General features: G+C 41.4%; 1 protein-coding gene across 1 annotated transcript in view; it reads left to right on the forward strand.

Moving 5' to 3' along the window:
* The window catches only part of CTSC (cathepsin C), a 43409-nt gene extending 25133 nt beyond the window's left edge, over positions 1-18276 (forward strand). Inside the window, exons 4-7 of the mRNA XM_004019763.5 lie at positions 1196-1351; positions 6727-6842; positions 12968-13099; positions 15092-18276. Coding sequence (XP_004019812.3) covers positions 1196-1351; positions 6727-6842; positions 12968-13099; positions 15092-15594 — 907 coding nt within the window. The 3' untranslated portion in view covers positions 15595-18276. The remainder of the gene's footprint in view (positions 1-1195; positions 1352-6726; positions 6843-12967; positions 13100-15091) is intronic.
* Positions 18277-20041: the final 1765 nt, after the last annotated feature.

A 20041-nucleotide genomic window follows, 5' to 3' on the forward strand; every position in this document is an offset into this window, starting at 1 on the left:
TTTGTAAACATGCTCTTTGTATATTAGATTTGTTTACATCTCTGTCCAAGCATTTAGCGTCAGTTAAACCAGTGCCTCTCAGTATTTAATGTTGCTGTGAATCATCTGGGAATCCCGTTAAAATGTCGATTCTGATTCAGGTGGCCTGGAATGACGTTTAGAGTCTTCCTTTCTAGCAAGCTTCCAGGTGCTTCTGCTGATGCTGGCTCAAGAACCAGATCTGAGTGACAAGGGCATAAACCTTGTCCATACGGAACAACTTTCCTCATGTGGTTGTGATACTTGCCTTGCCATATGTCCACTGACTGCAGTTTCGCTGCACTTCACCCACCCCCTGTTTTATTATGGCAGAGTTTAAAAGGTGAAGTTTGTGTGCTCAGCTGTGTCCAACTCTTGGCAGCCCCATGAACTGTGTCCCACCAGGCTCTTCTGTCCATGAAATTTTCCAGGCAAGAATACTAGAGTGGGTTGCCATTTCCTCCTCCAGGGGCTTTTCCCGACCCGGGGACCAGACCTGAGTTTGAGTTTCTTTTGCCTCCCGCATGAGCAGGCAGGTTCTTTCCCACTGTATCACATATACACATTGAAGACAGTTTCTCTGTCTCCACCACCTTTTTTTTTTTTACCATTGTCAAGTTTAAAAGGTACGTTGTAGAAATTGTATTAATAGAGGTGTGATTCGATGTTACCGCTCAGAGATAACCTTGGTTGTATGTACTTTATAGTATCAATATAAATGTACACTTTCACAAAAAATGGATTCGTGCTGTGTCAACTTCTTTGATAGTCTGCTTTTTTGTCTAATATAGTGTGAACATTCTCCCATATCACTAAATAATCTTCCAGACATGTTTACTGAATAAACTGTATAGCAAATGAAGTGCCATTATTTATTTAACCCATTCTTTGTTTTAGAATTTATGTTTATAATCTATTACTAGTATAAAAGTGTTTCACTGAACATCCTTATACAGTTATCTTAGTTCACTTAAATTTTATTTTCACAGGAGGCATTCCAGTTCTAGGCTGTGGATATAAATGTAGAGATAGAGAGATAGAGACTGATATACCCAGTTGCCTTCCTGAAGGATAATATCGCTTTACACTCAGGCCCAGGGTATGAGTGCCTATTTTAATGAGATCTGTTTACATCAATAAAGAGTGTAACTGAAGCCATCTTAACTTTTGTTGGCAGGTATTCTAATAGGCTCTACAGATATAACCACGACTTTGTGAAAGCTATCAATGCCATTCAGAAGTCTTGGACTGCAGCCCCATATGCGGAATATGAGACTCTTACCCTAAAAGAGATGATCAGGAGAGGTGGTGGCCACAGCCGGAGAATTCCAAGGTAATGAAGCACATCTCTTTATCACGGATAAAGATATGTGTTGATTGATATCTTCCCTTCTAACCAGCCCTGCTTGGGTTGCTCACTATTTTATTGGTTTTCCCAGCTTAGATGTTTATATTATCTTTTCTCTGACCGTGCCCCTCTCCTATTCATACATATTCTGATGTTCTCCAGGTCCTGTTTATGGGCTTTGCTTTCTCAGCATCTGCTGCTTCCTTTGCTCTCTTTCCATTTCTCCACTTTGGCTTGAGGGCTTTATCCTCTCTCACCTATATGATGGATCAGCTTCCTGTCTTCTGTCCTTTTGATCTCTTTCCCTCCCTGTCCCCATTCTTAGCCATTCTATAAAATACTGCCAGTTACATCTTCCTATATTCAGCTGTGATCAGGTTACTACCAGTTGTCTAAGGAATAAATTTAGCCTGGTAATCAAAACCATCTAAATTTGACCATAACTCTGTTTATCACCTTGACCTGCTTTCAAACAGTATGACAAAAAATTACTGAAAACTTTCATCTACCACCATTCATGAAACTCTCTTTGCCTCACATACCTCTGAACCTGCCTATAAAAAGATGCTTACTCCTTGGAAGAAAAGTTATGACCAACCTAGATAGCATATTGAAAAGCAGAGACATTACTTTGCCGACTAAGGTCCGTCTAGTCAAGGCTATGGTTTTCCCAGTGGTCATGTATGGATGTGAGAGTTGGACTGTGAAGAAGGCTGAGCACAGAAGAATTGATGCTTTTGAACTGTGGTGTTGGAGAAGACTCTTGAGAGTCCCTTGGACTGCAAGGAGATCCAACCAGTCCATTCTGAAGGAGATCAGCCCTGGGATTTCTTTGGAAGGAATGATGCTGAAGCTAAAGCTCCAGTACGTTGGCCACCTCATGAGAAGAGTTGACTCATTGGAAAAGACTCTGATGCTGGGAGGGATTGGGAGCAGGAGGAGAAGGGGATGACTGAGGATGAGATGGCTGGATGGCATCACTGACTCAATGGATGTGAGTCTGAGTGAACTCCAGGAGTTGGTGATGGACAGGGAGGCCTGGCGTGCTGCGATTCATGGGGTCGCAAAGAGTCGGACACGACTGAGCGACTGAACTGAACTGAACTGACCTGCTTTCAAACAATATGACAAAAAATTACTGAAAATTTTCTTCTACCACCATTCATGAAATTCTCTTTGCCTCACATACCCCTGAACCTGCCTATAAAAACCATCAAATTTGCCACCTATAAAAATCTCAAAATTCTTTCAGTTTTGATGTCCAGCAAAAAAAAAAAAAAAGTTACATATTTATCAATATACTTCTCCTGCCTTCAGCCAGAAGTGGCGTTTCCCATCTTAGTTTACATACCCCATGATATGCATCTGATGGGAAATTATATCATTTTTTGAATTTATATAGTCAGGAGTTTGGTAGATTTCTTTTACTCCCTGAAAACTATAGCTGAGTTTAGCGTATGTAATCCCTTAACATTTATTAAAGGACCAATGACACTCTTGAAATGCCGTACCTTGCTGCAGGAGAAATTGATGTAACTGAAGGGTAGGAAACCAATTGGAAAAGCTAATGGGACTCAGTACATTGTGTAGATAGGTTATTTTCTTTTAGTATATCGAAGCATTGTCTAATATTCAGAAAATATAATGATTATTTTCTTAACAGCTATAGAGTCCTTTGGTCAAGTTTTATTGTTTAGACAGACCACTGATAGGTTAATGGTTAACTAAAATACATTGCTGGCCGAATGCCGGACTGGATGAATCACAAGCTGGAATCAAGATCGCTGGGAGAAATATCGACAATTCAGATGCACAGATGATACCATTCTAATGGCAGAAAGTGAAGAGGAACTAGAGAGCCTCTTGATGAACTTGAAAGAGGAGAGTGAAAAAGCTGGCTTAAAACTCAACATTTAAAAAACTAAGATCATGTCATACGGTCCTACCATTTCATGACAAATAGAAGGGGAACAAGTGGAAGCAGTGACGGAGTTAATTTTCTTGGGCTCCAGAATCACTGAGGATGGTGACTGCAGCCATGAAATTAAAAGATGCTTGCTCCTTGGAAGGCAAGTTATGACAAATCTAGACAGTGAATTGAAAAGCAGAGATATCACTTGGCCAACAGAGGTCCGTCTAGTCAAAGCTATGGTTTTTCCAGTAGTCATATACAGATGTGAGAGTTGGATGATAAAGAAGGCCAAATGCCAAAGAATTGGTGCTTTTGAATCATGGTGCTAGGGAAGACTCTTGAGAGTCCCTTTGGACTGTAAGGAGATCAAACCAGTCAATCCTAAAAGAAATCAACCCTAAGTATTCATTGGAAAGACTGTCGCTGAAACTGAAGCTCCAATACTTTGGCCACCTGATGCAAAGAGCCAGCTCATTGGAAAAGACCCTGATGCTGGGAAAGATTGAGGGCAGGAGGAGAAGGAGGTGTCAGAGGATGAGATGGTTAAATACCATGACCTACTCAGTGGACCTCAGATATGCAGATGACACCACCCTTACAGCAGAAAGTAAAGAGGAACTAAAAAGCCTCTTGATGAAAGTGAAAGAGGAGAGTGAAAAAGTTGGCTTAAAGCTCAACATTCAGGAAACTAAGATCATGGCACCTGGTCCCATCACTTCATGAGAAATAGATGGGGAAACAGTGGAAACAGTGTCAGACTTTATTTTTCTGGGCTCCAAAATCACTGCAGATGGTGATTGCAGCTATGAAATTAAAAGACACTTACTCCTTGGAAGGAAAGTTATGACCAACCTAGACAGCATATTGAAAAGCAGAGACATTACTTTGCCAACAAAGGTCCATCTAGTCAAGGCTATGGTTTTTCCAGTAGTCATGTATGGATGTGAGAGTTGGACTGTGAAGAAAGCTGAGTGCCGAAGAATTGATGCTTTTGAACTGTGGTGTTGGAGAAGACTCTTGTGAGTCCCTTGGACTGCAGGGAGATCCACCCAGTCCATTCTAAAGGAGATCAGTCCTGGGTGTTCATTGGAAGGACTGATGCTGAAGCTGAAACTCCAAAACTTTGGCCACCTCATGCGAAGAGTTGACTCATTGGAAAAGACTCTGATGCTGGGAGGGATTGGGGGCAGGAGGAGAAGGGGACGACCAAGGATGAGATGGCTGGATGGCATCACCAACTCTATGGACATGAGTTTGGGTGAACTCCAGGAGTTGGTGATGGACAGGGAGGCCTGGCGTGCTGTAATTCATGGGGTCGCAAAGAGTCGGACACAACTGAGCGACTGAATTGAACTGAACTCAGTGGATATGAATTTGAGCAAACTCCAGGAGACAGTGGAGGACAGAGGAGCCTGACGTACTGCAGTCCATGGCGTCATAAAGAGTAGGACACAACTTGGCAAATGAACAACAATAAAATTCATTGCTAAGTTTTTCTTCTGCAGACTAATGATCATAATCTGGCATTTTTCTACTCTGAGACTGTATGGAGTTTTCTTCCTGTCTGACTGATAGCATTCTCTCATAATTATACCCCTGTCTCAAAACAATTTGTTTTGTATAATGTTTCTCATAGTATATTCTCAGGAGTGACTAGTCTACGAGATGTTGTGTTTAGTCAAAATTCAGAAAGGCAGCGTATTGTATCCCTTCTCAGATTTGCTAAAGTGAAAGAGCCATCCTGTGTCTGTGGGAGACGGAAAGTTGAGAGCTGTCCAGTAGCAATCCAGAGGAGCCCCCAGCGGAGATGGGATCAGTGTGGGAACCTTAGGGAGACCAGGGCTCCTGTCTGAAAGATTTGAGCCTGAGACACAACTGCATTGCCATGTATCTGACGCCATGTTCCTGAAGAACTCCTGTACTTGAATTTTTCTCTTTCCACCCAACCGCCTTGGTTTTAGAGAAGAGAGAGATTTATGCAGCCCTGTTTTTAAGGCTAATAAGTCTCCTTAGAAGGTTCAGGATGAGATAGAAGTGGGAGATGTTGGAGCCAGACATTGTGGTCTAGCTGCCTGGTTTTCAGTAGCATTTTTGTGTATACGTTAGATCTGCTGAACGTGACATAATAGAAACTCAGATTCTTAAGCTGAATCTCTGAAACTGAACCTGCTCAAACTGTAGGAAAATGTACCGTTTATGGACATCTCTCTGGGTGAGCCCAGAGCTTCCTCTGAATTCTTAAGAATCTGGACCCAAATGATGAAGAGCCAATAATGTATAAGGCGCCTGTGATGTTTGTAATTCTCACTTCTCTGCCAGCCAGCTTCCTCTTTCACTCACTTCATTTTCATACCATTGAGCTGCATTTATCACGTTGCTTTTATTCTGTCTGTGTGTGCATTGACGGATAAACACTCTGCCTATAGGATGTAGGAAGAAGGAAGTTAACACTTCAATTGAGTGTTTTGTTCACATGTAAGATAGTTACTTAAATGTGTCAGCAGCATATATAGTCTTAAAGACATGGATGTTGATGGTCTTGGTAATCACCATAATAGCTTAATAGCTTCTTCAAGACGTCCCAGACTAGGTAATGTTTCAAGCACATTAGTCATTATTGCACTGAATTATCATAACAGTGCTTAGAGGCAGGTATGACTATGCACGTCGTAACAGGAGGCGACATAGCTTTACGATGTTAAGTTCTTTGACGAGTGTCATACAGCTAGGGAGTGTGAAGCCACTGTAGGTGTCTTTATGTCTTACTCTTATCTGTTTATTGACCTAGTTTGCCTTCTTCTACTTACATCCTCTATTTCCCTGCCTTTCACTTCTTTTGTGACTACCATCACCACCCTCCATAGAGTCAAACAGCAGTAATTCCTCTGTTTTCTCTAAAACCTTTGTAGGTCATCTTCAATTTCCCATATCTATGTTTTTGGGTCAAAATATATGAAAAGAGAATGCTCTTATTTAGGCATACTAAAACTAGCAATGGGAATATATAAAACCAATATTATTTCATAGGGGAAAATTACTAGATCCTGAAAAATAGATGGGTAATTTTGAGACTTCTCCAGTAGCCAGTGGCTGAGACACTGTGATCCCAATGCAGGAGGCCTGGGTTCAATCCCTAGTCAAGGAACTAGACCCTACATGTTGCAACTAAAGATCCCACATGCCACAGCTAAGACCAGTCATAGCCAAATAAATAAATTGAAAAAAAAGAAAAAAGGGCAATTTATCTAACTTAGTTGTATAATGACACAGTGTATAATAGACCCATTTTTGTATGACAGACACATTGAAACACTGATGGACAAGTGTTCTTTGGATCTGAATCTATATCCTAACCAGCCAGGTGGTTGAAATTATGGGATTAAAGGTTAGGAAATCATCCTCAAAGGAAAGACTATGTATTGATGTCAAGTGTCTATTTCCATCCTAGGCCCAAACCTGCACCTATAACTGCTGAAATACAGAAAAAGATTTTGCATTTGCCAAAATCCTGGGATTGGAGAAATGTTCACGGTATCAATTTTGTTACTCCTGTTCGAAACCAAGGTAAAAAAATGTCTGATTTTTTTCTTTTGTATTAAATCATTCTGAAATATTTATTGAACATTTACTATGTACCAGGCTCTCACATTCTGGGGATACAGAGATGAAACTGGTATGATCTACTTTAGTAAAGAAATAGAAAATCTATAGCTAATGAATACGCACTTCTTCTTTTTGTATCCTCGACAGACACTGGTAATACGTGATCTCTGCAGCTGAGCTCAGCATTTCTTCAGTGTCCTCCTCAGTGTGTGTTCCAGATAGCTAGTGAAATTCATTAGAGTGGTATATAAGCCAAACTCATTTGCGCTCCACGTTACGGAGACTTGTATTGCAACAAAGAATTGCAGCTAAAATTAGTCCTTCTTGTCTTCCTTCTGCAGGTGGTTTGTTGGAATCTTTCACTTTTTTAACTGAAATATTGCTAACTTAGAATGTTGTATTAGTTTCAGGTGTACAGCAAAGTGATTCAGCTTTTATATACTCTTTCAGATCCTTTTCCATTATAGTTTAATGTGAATATGTGATATGAATAAGTGATACCATATGTTATTTGTCTTTCTCTGTGATTCCCTTGGGCTTCCCCTGTAGCTCAGCTGGTAAAGAATCCACCTGCAATATAGGAGACCCTGGTTTGATTCTTGGGTTGGGAAGATCCCTGGAGAAGGTATAGGCTACCTGCTCAGTATTTCTGAGCTTCCGTGGTGGCTCAGTCTGTAAAGAACGCCTGCAGTGCGGGAGACCTGGGTTCAGTCCCTGGTTTGGGAAGATCCCCTGGAGGAGGGCAGGCAGCCCACTTCAGTGTGCATGCCTGGAGAGTCCGGATGAAAGAGGAGCCTGGAGGGCTGACTGACTTAGTAAGATAATCTCTAGGTTCATCCATGTTGCTACACATTGCATTATTTCATTTTCTTATGGCTGAGCAATACTCCACTGTGTGTGTGTGTATGCACACGCCGTATCTTCTTTATTCTGGACCCACTCTCCTCCCACCCCTCCCCATCATTAGTCTAATTATAGGAGCCCAGAAAATGAATCCTTAATTTTTTTTGCTGATGAAGTAGATTTTTTGAATTGTGTAAGGATCTTTCAATTAACTTTACATCAGGATATGACATACAGTGGTAAGTATTAACTCAGCTTCCCGGTGGAGTGTTTACCAGCATTATCACTATAATTGCATTTTGTCAGTTTCTGAAAATTAGATACAGTATGAGTAGATTTAATAACGCTTCTAATAGCACTTGAGAGCAAATTATCTTAGCCTAAATTTTAGCCAACAGTGATTGGAGAATCATTTATACAATGCTCAGGTTTATTACTTCTAAGCTCATTTTGAAGACAGCTGTATGCAAGACTGATTTGTTACTATAAAGTGGGTGTAGTATTTGCTGTCTGGAAACATTCTGATTGGTGTCTCCTGAAAGGATTATACATTAATAACACCCAAAGATAAACTTCCCTTCCCCTTTCCTAAAAATTCAGTGATCAGCCTCTCCCAGTTCTTAGTATTCACCACCACCCCTTCAGTTCATCCCCACTGCATCCTTGGAGAGTGTTCTGAATGTATGGGGCTTTGGGCAAGTCCTGCAGCAGCAGGGTTCCTGTCTTTTATCTGGCACTGGAGGTCTTATCTCTTTGTCTTTGTGCCAGTTATTCTTGGGCTCTTTGGCTCCAGAGAAAGTGTGGGTCCTTCTTGGAAAGGGGACAGCTTCTTTGAAAATGAGGGATTGGAAATGAGAGAAAGTTAAAGGTAATTGAGAAATGAATGGAAAGTCAGTTAAAAAGATTTGATGATTAAGATTTATTCTGTCATCAAATAGGTTTCCTGTCCTTCCTGGAGAGGATTAAGTAGATACTACACATTGACTGTTGAGGGCTTAGCACATGGTTTTTCCCACTGTGTTGTATTTATAGAGTGTCTAATGTGTCAGGAATTTTTGTTTAAAGGCTGAGGATATGAAGACTAATATGATACAGTCCTTTGTAGAGACTACAGCTTAGCAAGACTTAAAAACAAAACATTAAGATACAATATAACTTCTGTAAGTAGGGCGTTTAAAAAATTCATTAAGAGAAAGTTGGAGGAAAAATTTCATTCAGCTCACTTCCCAGAAAGGTTTGATTGACTAGTGCTGAGATAATAATTCGAAGGAAATCAGACTTTCTAACCACAGATTTTTTGACAGTGTCTCTCTTGTAGCTCAGTCAAAGCTATTGTTGTCTGTAATATTCCATATTCTTTGCGTATTATAAATATGGTTTGTATAGACATGGGCAGTTTAAAAACAGAGGGCTTTGAGTGATTCATTGCTTTTAAATTGATCCCTCATCTGTGGTATCTTCTCAGATATCTGAGAAAATAGCGTGCTCAGTGGTTCCTCTTCTGACTTCTTCGTGGTGTTCTGTATTTTAGGTTATGAAAAAAATTATTTTCTCTTCCTACTAACTGGGCTACTTGGAAGTTTCCACTAACTTAAATACACCAGTGTCCTATAGAATTCAAAATTACCCACAGTTCAGGGAATTTACAACTTTTCTCTATTCAGAGAGCAAATTAAGAGTAATGAAAAACGAAAAACAAAAAAAGTCCTGGGTAGGGGGATAAACTTTTACCCTGTAAGCACCAGCCTTATAACTAAGGTTTACTTTGCATGTGAGAGGGAAGAGAGCTAGGAAATTGGAAGAGAAGGACTTTCCTTGTTCATCTCCCAGTTGTGCTGTCTTTATTATTGTGTCTTCAAGAGAGAAGGGGAGTATCTTTCAGGTCACATTAATTAGGAAATGCAGAGTGGTTTCCTAACTTTAAAAATCTAGTTCATTTTAGTCTTGTTCCAACTATTGTTTATACTAAAGCTGGAAGGCAGGGATGTTAAACTGTTCCACCCTATTCCTTTTACATCCAAGATGACAAGAAATGTCAGAAAGGTCAAGTGAATTGCCCGGTCACGTAGCTGACTGATGGGGTGAGTGGGAAGGGCAAAAAAAGAATCCTGGCTCCTTACTACCCGTTCAGTGTGTTCACCACTGTTAGAAGGTGAAGGCTGAGCGTTAACATGCAGTTAAGCCATGTGGCAGTCACATTATCTATTTGAGATTATGGAAACTTGATTACCACACTCTGTCTGGGCCAACTCCCCCTCTTATTCTTTTCTTTTTGTTGTTGTTGCTTAGTTGCTAAGTCTTGTCTGACTCTTTTGCGACCCCATGGACTGTAGCCCACCTGTCTCCTGTGTCCATGGGATTTCCCAGGCAAGAATACTGGAGTGGGTTGCCATTTCCTCCTCCAGGGTATCGTCCCAGCCCAAGAATTGAACTCTTACCTCCTGCATTGGGGAGCTGATTCTTAACCAGGGATCCACCAGGAAAGCCCTCCTATTCTTTGTTGCCCTTTTATCTTCTTAAAAGAAAATGGTCCTTTTGGAATCTAGACTCTGGCCTTGACTTTTGAAGAGATGTTAATTACTTCAGCAGCTGACCTTGGGAACATCACAAGCTTGAGGAAGATTATTTCCTTCCCTCCTCCTTGTAATTTCTCTGGTAACAGCGCATTCTGAATCCTGGAATGGACTTGTAGCCTGTCCCTCACACAATGCTGGATGGCCTGATAATGAAGGTTTAATACTTAGAGCCAACAGAGTTATTTCTGTGACTGCCATGGGCCAAGACTGCTAAACGGCCAAACTGGGATTGTTTCTAGACTCTCTTGTGATATCACTGATGTCTCATGACAGGAACATTGGCTTTGCCATTTATTGTCGCTCGTCTAGTTCTCTGACTTCCTGTCATGTGAAAGAGGAGTCCTAAGGGCAGTATTATTTAGATGACTTCCAAAACAAAATGGACAAGTTAATTTTGGTCTGCCGAGTGATTGGAAGATGGGGAAAGGAAATCTGAGAATTCTTCAAAGTCGATACGGATCTGTAAATGGAAGAAAACGGTATTCCTTAGGAGGCAGCTGCTAAGTCGCTCCAGTCGTGCCCGACTCTGTGCGACCCCGTGGACTGCAGCCCACCAGGCTCCTCCGTCCATGGGATTTTCCAGGCAAGAGGACTGGAGTGGGCTGCCATCGCCTTCTCCTGTTAGGAGGCAGCTGGGCGCTGGCATCTGCGCTCCTCTAGTTTGGTGCTGGCCAGGCCGTTGCCTCTTTCTGAGTCGCAGTGTATGCGTTGTCAAGTGAGTAGATTGCACACTGGATGAATTCCAAGGCCCCCTTCCAAATGTTTCTCTTCTGATTGTCACAATTCAGCAAAAGCAGTATGGATAAATCTGAGATGTTTATGGGGAGAATTTTGGGAACCGTCAGAAATGGTAGCAGTTAAAGGGTGACGGGGCACTAATAGACTAAAAGTAAAGACTGACTGTTTCCATTGAAATAACTTTTTCCTGGCTATAAATATGTGTCTGCTTGTTCATAATCTGACTTCTTTCTACAGAGATGCACTGAGTTCCTTCACTGCATCAAGGTGAAGAAGACAGATTTCCTGTAAACACTCAAGGAAATTCAATTCAGTTTAAGGAAAATAGTATTAAGTAATTCAAGTAGAGTTTAGAATGTTCCCTGGTGGCTCAGATGGTAAAGAATCTGCCTGCAATGCGGGAGACCTGGGTTCAATCCCTGGGTTGGGAAGCTCCCCTGGAGAAGGGTATGGTTACCCCCTCCAGTATTCTTGCCTGGAGAAGTCCATGGACAGAGGAGCCTGGCGGGTTACCGTCCACGGGGCCACAAAGAGTCAGACACAACTGAGCAACTAACACTTTGACTTTCTTTCATAGCACGCTGGAGACTGAGCTTAGAATATCCTGGTATTCCTTTGTTCTCAGGGAAGGACATGAATGAACATTTACTTGGCAAAGAGAAAAATGATGCCCCTCATACTTTTAAAATATAATGTTATGAATATTTTTCTGAGGAAGGCAGTCACTAAATTACTAAATTCACATTTATTAAAGAGAACAAAGGCAGCATTCTCTTTATGTAGAATGAGTTTTGTTAGTTTCTTGGGGTTTTTTAAGTTATTAGTAAATTGAATAATATATCAACTTCATTTAATTTCCAGTGTCTTGGGTGCAGCAGATCTTGGATGCAGGATACCTGGGTTCAATCCCTGGGTCGACTGAGTGACTAGCTTTCACTTTGGGGGGGTGGGGATGGTGCAAGTATATCTCCAGGTAGAATTTCCATCAGTGGCAGAGGTGAAAGAGGCTGTGTTATAATAAAGATATGAAATTATGTTCATTTCCCTCTGGAACTGCAGTAAGTGGAAATCTAGTTTTATTACATGCCATATTTTATTCTGTGTATAAATTTCTTCAACTCATATTGAAGAACCAGATTAAAAAATATCTTTATATAAATTACCTCATAATACAGTATTTTTTTCTTCTTTTGAAGTAGCAACTATATTCCTAGCATATGCTTCATAAGTAAATTTATTTTGTCTTTGCCAGAACATTCAGGTATTAAATTAAGCTGTTTTCTTTTCCCTTCTCCCCTACTTCCATCCAACTACTTTTCAATTTATTTTCAATTTCACTACCTCCATCTGCTTTAATATCTTTACTTCCTTATTGAATACCTTAAATACCATATTGGTTATTATATAATAATTACTCTTTTTGTTATATTTTCCCTGGTTGAATCCAACTCTCTATAATAATACACCTATACTTGAGCCATTCTTTGAGTTAATTCCACCCAACAAGTTGCTTTAGAAAATACCTCTCTGGAGATATTTAGAAGCTCAGTTCATATGTATTCCTCCCTAATTTTCTTTCAGCTTGACTCAGAATGTTGCAGATGTATCAATACATCGTTTCTTCATTATTAAGAATACTGTCAAGTGCTTTGCAGAAGTTAGGAGGTTTTTTCCCTCCCAAAGCATTCTCAAGGAAAGTCCCATTTAGTAATGTTTGCCTTTTGGTGAAAAAGCTGAAATCTTAATATTTGCCTGTAAGGTCAATAGCGTTCGTTGATTGAGTCTCCTTTATTGTGCTAATTCTTAGGAACAAAAGCAGCAACACTCAATATAGCTATATTAACGTATGTCATCCACTCAGGTTTTCTTTGGCTTTTCTTGAGGGCGTCAGACTCTCTGAGGTTATATGTCTTCCTTTTCCATCACCAGGGTCTTGCGGAAGCTGCTACTCGTTTGCTTCTATGGGGATGATGGAAGCAAGAATCCGCATACTAACCAACAATACTCAGACCCCAATCTTGAGTCCTCAGGAGGTTGTGTCTTGCAGTCAGTATGCTCAAGGTAAGTGTTGTGTTTCAGGCACTGTTGAGCTGTGTGTAGTTTGCCATTGTTGGCAAAACCATCAGGATGGGGGGTAGAAAGAGCAGTGTCTGCTCTCAGAAAACCTGGGTGCAAGCTCTGGCCCCGTCACTCACTACTTAGTGGTTTCCCATGGAACTCACTGTGGCATCCAGCACAGTGTCCGTAATCACTATACTCTGAGTAAGGACGGGCTCTCTGGAGCCTCTTACATACATTACCCAACAGTGGTCAGAACCCTGAGGGCGCAGCTGTTATGCTACATATAGACAAGGGACAGACATGAAGCTGTTCTATAGGATTTTGAAGACCTCCCAGCTTCTAACTATGAGTTTCAGTTTCAAATAAGGTCTCACTCTGAAACCTAATTCTTATTGAAAGCGTATGAACACTAGTTTCTCTCTAGAAGGATGTAAAAGTTTTGTACGTAGGCTTTCAGAACAGGGCATATATAAGGTGTGTAGAAAGCCAGTGGATTCAGGGAGAAATCGGCTCATTTTGAAGTTTGCTGCTGCTGTCCCCAGATTTGGCTACTTGGAAGTTTCTCAGTTCACCAGTGCAGCTGCTGGTGTATAGTTATTTGTCAGTGAGGCTTTTATTCTTCCTGAGATACTTTAATATTAAACACCCACATTGTGACTTCTGGGCCCTGAGGACTCAAAAATATCACGAGAGTAACCTCATGAAGCTTACAGTGAAGCAAGGAAAATAGAAATTCAATAAGCATGAGAGCAATGAAGGAAAAGTGCAGGGTTACGGATGTGTAGACCGGCATAGCTTGTTGTCTTGCTCTTCTCAGACACGGTGTGTTTTTACAAATTGAAGGTTTGTGGTGACCTGTGTTGAGCCTGGCTGTCAGCGCCGTTTTCCCAGCAGTGTTTGCTCACTTCATGTCTCTCTGTCACATTTTGGTAATTCTTGAAATACTTCCAACCCTCCCCCCAGCAAAATGATTATGACTCGCTGAAGGCTTTGGTGATGGTTAGTGGGTTTTGTTTTTTTGCAATAGAGCATTTTTAAATTATGGTGTGTGTATTGCTTCTTTTGGAAAACATGAACACTTAATAGACTACAGTAAACTGTAAACCTAACTTTTATATTCCCTGGGAAAACAAAGCATTTGTGTGACTTTCTTCATTGTGATATTTGCTTTATTGTGGTGGTCTGGAACTGAACCTGCAGTGTCTCTGAGATATACTGGGGCCAGGACTGGAGGGAAGGAAGGATATGGGGACCTGATTCAGACTTTTCTGTAGGAGATGGTCAAAGAAGCCTTTCTTGAGGAAGTGTCTGCCTATTTAGTAGTGACAATAATTGCAAGCTTTTATTGCTTTTACGTGACTTAATCCTACAAGGAAGGTGCTATTGCTGTCTGTATTTTACAGATAAGTAAACAGAGGTACAGAGAAATTAAATTCTTAACACAGTTTTGGATTTGAATCTATATAGGCTTCAGAGCCTCCCACTTAACCATGAAGCTACCTTCCACTTCAGGGGCCAAATAAATGTCAGATAGATGGGGATGAGAGGATAGTTAGCTAGATGGCTGATGGACGGTGAATGAAGCAGTATTTAAGCCAAGAGCAACTTCCAGGGGGGACATAAGAATAGTTAGTGGGCTTCCTTGGTGGCTCGGTGACAAAGAATCCACCTGCCAATGCAGGGGACACGGGTTCTATCCCTGGTCCGGGAAGATCCCACGTGCCACAGGACAGCTGAGACCAGACTCCACAGCTGCGGAGGTCCACACGCAGAGAGGCCACTGCGATAAGCCCCCACGCCACAGCTGGAGAGGAGCCCCCGCTGCCACAACTGCAGAAAGCCTGCACACAGTAACCAAGACCCGTCACAGCCAAATATCCAATAAGTCTTTAAAAACACATTAATGGAGTAGAAAAGAAAACGTGAAACGGGACAGTTTCTCCTGTAGCCCTTTCTAACAGACGGTGGTAACGCTGTGCTCTGCACCCGCAGGCTGTGAAGGCGGCTTCCCTTACCTCATCGCAGGGAAGTACGCCCAGGACTTCGGGCTGGTGGAAGAGGACTGCTTCCCCTACACAGGCACGGATTCGCCGTGCAAGCTGAAAGAGGGCTGCTTCCGGTACTACTCTTCCGAGTACCACTACGTGGGCGGTTTCTACGGGGGCTGCAATGAAGCCCTGATGAAGCTCGAGCTGGTCCAGCGGGGGCCCATGGCCGTCGCCTTTGAGGTCTACAACGACTTCCTGCACTACCGCCAGGGCGTCTACCACCACACGGGGCTGCGAGACCCTTTCAACCCCTTCGAGCTGACCAATCACGCTGTGCTGCTGGTGGGCTACGGCACGGACGCGGCCTCGGGACTGGATTACTGGATTGTGAAAAACAGCTGGGGCACGAGCTGGGGTGAGGACGGGTACTTCCGCATCCGCAGAGGCACCGACGAGTGTGCGATTGAAAGCATAGCGCTGGCGGCCACCCCGATTCCTAAATTGTAGGGTGTAACTCGCAGGGTTTCACGCTGACCACCGTCAGCCAGTAAGGGGAGATGCCGTATTCACGGACTGGGGACGTGTGCAGTATTCCTGCTGCAGTTTCAAAAGATTATAGATAGCTTCCTGTGAAGATGTGTGCCTTTCCAATTAAAAGTGCCCTTGATTTAAATTTTAATATGCTTTCCCACTGAAAAGCAGTCTGCTTTTTCCTCAGTACTCTGCTCAGTGTGGTTTTATGGAGGATGGTGAATGATGAAGTAATGGATTTTGCTAATCATTTTGTGATTCAAACACATGCTGTATTTTTAAAAAATCGATGTGACCACATAGGGCCACTCAGTGGCTTATTTTTAAATTGTATAAATCATGCGACAATATGACAATGGTTATTAAATTTTAAAAAATTTATAAATATTCAAGTAATATGTACTATGGTTATGTATGTGCTTAAGAGAATTTTTACTCGACTCCTGTTATATTTGTTTCATGTATGTAAATACTTGAAAAAGAAAACTGATTTCAGGGCTTTTCAACTAAAAACAACAAAATTATGAATATTTACAATAGGGGGTATATGCAATTAAAATCTAGTGAACTGTTTCCTGGCGGCTCAGTGGTAAAAAACCTACATGCAGTGCAGGAGACTTAGGAGATGCGATTTCTAGGCCTGGATCAGGAAGATTCCCCTGGAGGAGGAAATGGCAACTCATTCCAGTATCATTGCCTGGAGAATGCTATGGACAGAGGAGCCTGGCGGGCTACAGTCCATGGGGTTGCAAAGAGTCAGACATGACTTAGTGAATGAGCATGCATGCATGAACCCTGAAAAGTTGTCTCCTGGGTATTTGAGGAGCCAGGGATTATAGAGAAAAGAAACTCAAGTTTTGGTGAATCTGGATATTGGTTAAAACGTTTTACAGTGTATCTTGCCCTTGAAGGTATTGGTTAGCCTTCATTGGCTGAGCAGTAATAGACTAATAAGTGGAATATGACCAGTTTAAATTTGCTCAGGTCTTTGGGATCTCCAAGGGATATTTCAGAGATGTGAAACCTCCACACTGAGTAAACAGAGATGATTCAGTAGAAATGATAGATTAGGCAAAATTAAGCAAATTAGTCAAAGCTCTAAACCATAAATAAAAACCACAAGCCTTCTAGAACTGACAGGAATCCTAGAGATCATGCCATTTCACTATCTCCTAATCAGAAAAAGAAACTAAGGCTCACTCAGTGGGCAAGTGACTCATCCAAGGTCAAATGATGAGTCTTGATTAGAACCTAGATTTTCTAAGTCTGGCTCTCCTTGAGTGCCTTAGACACTGAATCTCTGCGCTTTCTACCAGAGGGTCCAAATCACCAAGATACAAGGTGCATACTTGGAGATTTCACATTGACATGTTAAGTCTCAGAGCTTTGTCTTAAACCTCATGTCCTTCTTGCATCGTAATTCACTACAATGACATTTTTGTTCTTAAACTGAAGCATATTCCAGGAGTTTGCCTTGTGTTTAAAGGGTGGCTCCTGGCACATGGCCACATAACTTTGACCTTTTTACCACATGATGACAAAGAGGCAGACACTCTGAGTGAGTGTCTGAGTTACACTCAGGTGTAACCAGAGCCCTTATTATCTGGAAGACCTCCAAGGAGGTATATTTTCTTTGTTACTGATTGAATATAGTTATAATCCTACTTTATGCCTAGCCTTGTTGCTACATGAATGTATAAATAGACTTTACAATGAAGCAGGAATTCATTTTCCACTAAAATTCACATCTATCAGCTTAATACCTAAGATTTTTCTTTAACCTGTAAACATGAGCCCATCCTTTGGTTTTTATTTGGACGTCAGTCAGCTGACCCATGGGAGAGCATGTCCAAACTTTTACATAATCTCGTGAGGGCCCTGGCTGAGCTCTGAAGGAAAACTGTTGCCCGTATCATTCATTAAATACTTGAGGAAATATTAAAGGACTAAATACAGCCATGGTCTGGTCTCACAAGCATGGTTAGTTGAGGACGAACAATGGTTTGAAGAGGCCCCAAGTTTTCAGAGACTGCAAGCAGATCTCCCAGACAGCTCCAATTACACTGCCCTCCAACTTGCATTTTTCTGCTGTGAGACATCTGCTTTTCCTGTGACTCTACAAGAGGAAGATCACCATTTCACGTGCAGTGGTGGAATTAATTCAAGATGTTGACTGAAGGGAACATCATGGTTTCTCAAGCCATGTCATTAAACTATTAAACTACAAAAAGTAGCTAGTTGCATTATCTAAAACTTTTTTATATTGGTGCTAACAGAACATATCATCAAAGTCTGTTGAGAAAGTGAGCTCTAAGGAAAAAAAAAATGATGAGTTTGGGAATTCTGGTAAGCCTCCCTCAAAACACTCCCAGAAAAGCTCCAGTGGTAATGTGCATTGATGATACCACTGGCCACAAAGAAAACAATAGCTTTAGCTGGGCAGTCCAGCACAGACTGGATCCTGACCCTGATGCTTTAGTGCCTAGAAGGGATTGCTGGCTCTGCCACACTAGCTGTGAAACCTAGGGCAGCTTACTCAGCCTGCCTGTGCGTCCGTTCCCTCATCTGTAAAACGGGGATAATGGGATAAATATCTATCCCTGTGTGAACGCTTCCTAAACCCTTGCTGTTACAATAAAGGAACCAAATGGGTTTGCACTTTTGAATGACATTATTTGCTTTATTTAAGGTCAGGCCTTAGCCCATCCCAAGCAGGTAAATGAAGATAAGATAATGAAGCTTCCCTGACCTTTCAGACTTATTGAACTCTGATTTCTAACCTGGTCTCAGGAACTGACTAGATTTGGATAGTGAAGGATATTTGTATCTACTTTTCAGAGCTTCGGGGGTTAAATGCCTTCATGAATGGAAAGCATGTACAACAGTGCTTGGAACGCAGTAAGGATATGTAATTATTAGTTACCATTCAAGTCATCTTTTCCCCAAATTCACATTGTAAAATAATCTTTTGCTTTGGGGAAGCAACTGAGATGTATTTCTGTTAAACAAGCTCCACTCTACTGAGAGGGCAGAGGAGGGGTTTTGGAGGTGTTTTTTTAGAGGGAGTAAAGAACAGACAGGAACGTGGCACAGAGAAACCCACAGAGAAGAATCTTCAAAAACTTTGTGAATTAGGGAGACGATTTTGATTTTCTGGAACCGAGGTTTTACATTCCCCACCACATCATTGCCTTGCCTGCTGCCTTTGTGGAAAGAAGTGTGACAGGTGATCAGGTTTAGATGGCTACAGCAGAGATGAAAATCAGGCTCCAGCTGAGAGCAAGCAACTTTGAAGCAAGAAAGTCTAAAGGTTAAGCTAAGGTTGTAACAATTCGATTTTTCTAATCAGGATTTTCCTATTAGAATAAGCAACAGATTCACATAAAATTAGAGCTGGTAGGCCATCTATTCCACCTCTGTCATTAACATAAAAATGGATTTAGTGAGCTGGACATGCCTAGCTAATAAAGATAAATTTAGACCCCAGTGTGTGACAAACTTCCTACTGTACCTGCTGCCTCCCAATTAAGAAAAATGGAGAAAGAGATATAGATATTATGAGACAAGCTGACCTTGTTCTGTAAAATCATTTCTAAGATCCTTTCCAGTTCTCGGAAATCCTGTTCTGAACCCTTGGTAGCAAGTTCTCTAAGCTCTAATCCGTGCGTGGTGGCTTGGGAGGTTTAATCTTAACAGTTTCCCTCTAAATACACTGATGTTAATGTTTATATTTATAAACTGTAATAAAGATTTATTTTTGGACTACAGTTAAGTAGAAACTTCCTGACCAAAACAGGCGAGCTTATGACATAAATTCCTCGGCCCGATGGCAAGTGCATGGACTTGAATTTGTACATTGGTCATGGGTTAGCTAGCAATTGGGCCTTAGTTTCATCAGCCGTAAAATACTGACCTCGTTGAACTTAGTTCCGATTAAAAGTGGATTTGCCTGAAATCGCCTAGACTGTGAAATAATTGAATCCTCAGCCTGCGTTATGGCTGCTCTGCACAACGTCCTCTTGATGACAGCAAACCAAAGTTGCAGGAGGTAAAACAACCCTCGGACAGAACGTGCAAGTCACGTCTTCGTTGGTGTCGTTTTCCTTTCAGAAGATCATTTATCAAGATCCCTTTTTCCTACATGAACAGAAAGCAGAAGTAAGAAATTAAACTTCTCGTTTTCCAGTTTTGAGGATGTGAAGCTGGTTATGTTTTGATTTTGAACTTTCTAGCCTCAAAGGCAATTTGCTTTTTGAAATTCAAATTCTATAGGTAGTTAAACAAGGAAAGACTGTGATGAACTCCGAACTCCCCAAGTTGAGGGGGAAAAAAAGCAGATGTGTTTCTTCCTCTAACGCAAAAGGTCTAAAGAGATTGAAATCCTAGCAATCAGTTGGAAAGAAAGAAGTTGGAGAAATAACCT

Source organism: Ovis aries, chromosome 21, assembly GCF_016772045.2.
Source record: "Ovis aries strain OAR_USU_Benz2616 breed Rambouillet chromosome 21, ARS-UI_Ramb_v3.0, whole genome shotgun sequence".
Taxonomy (NCBI): Eukaryota; Metazoa; Chordata; class Mammalia; order Artiodactyla; family Bovidae; genus Ovis; species Ovis aries.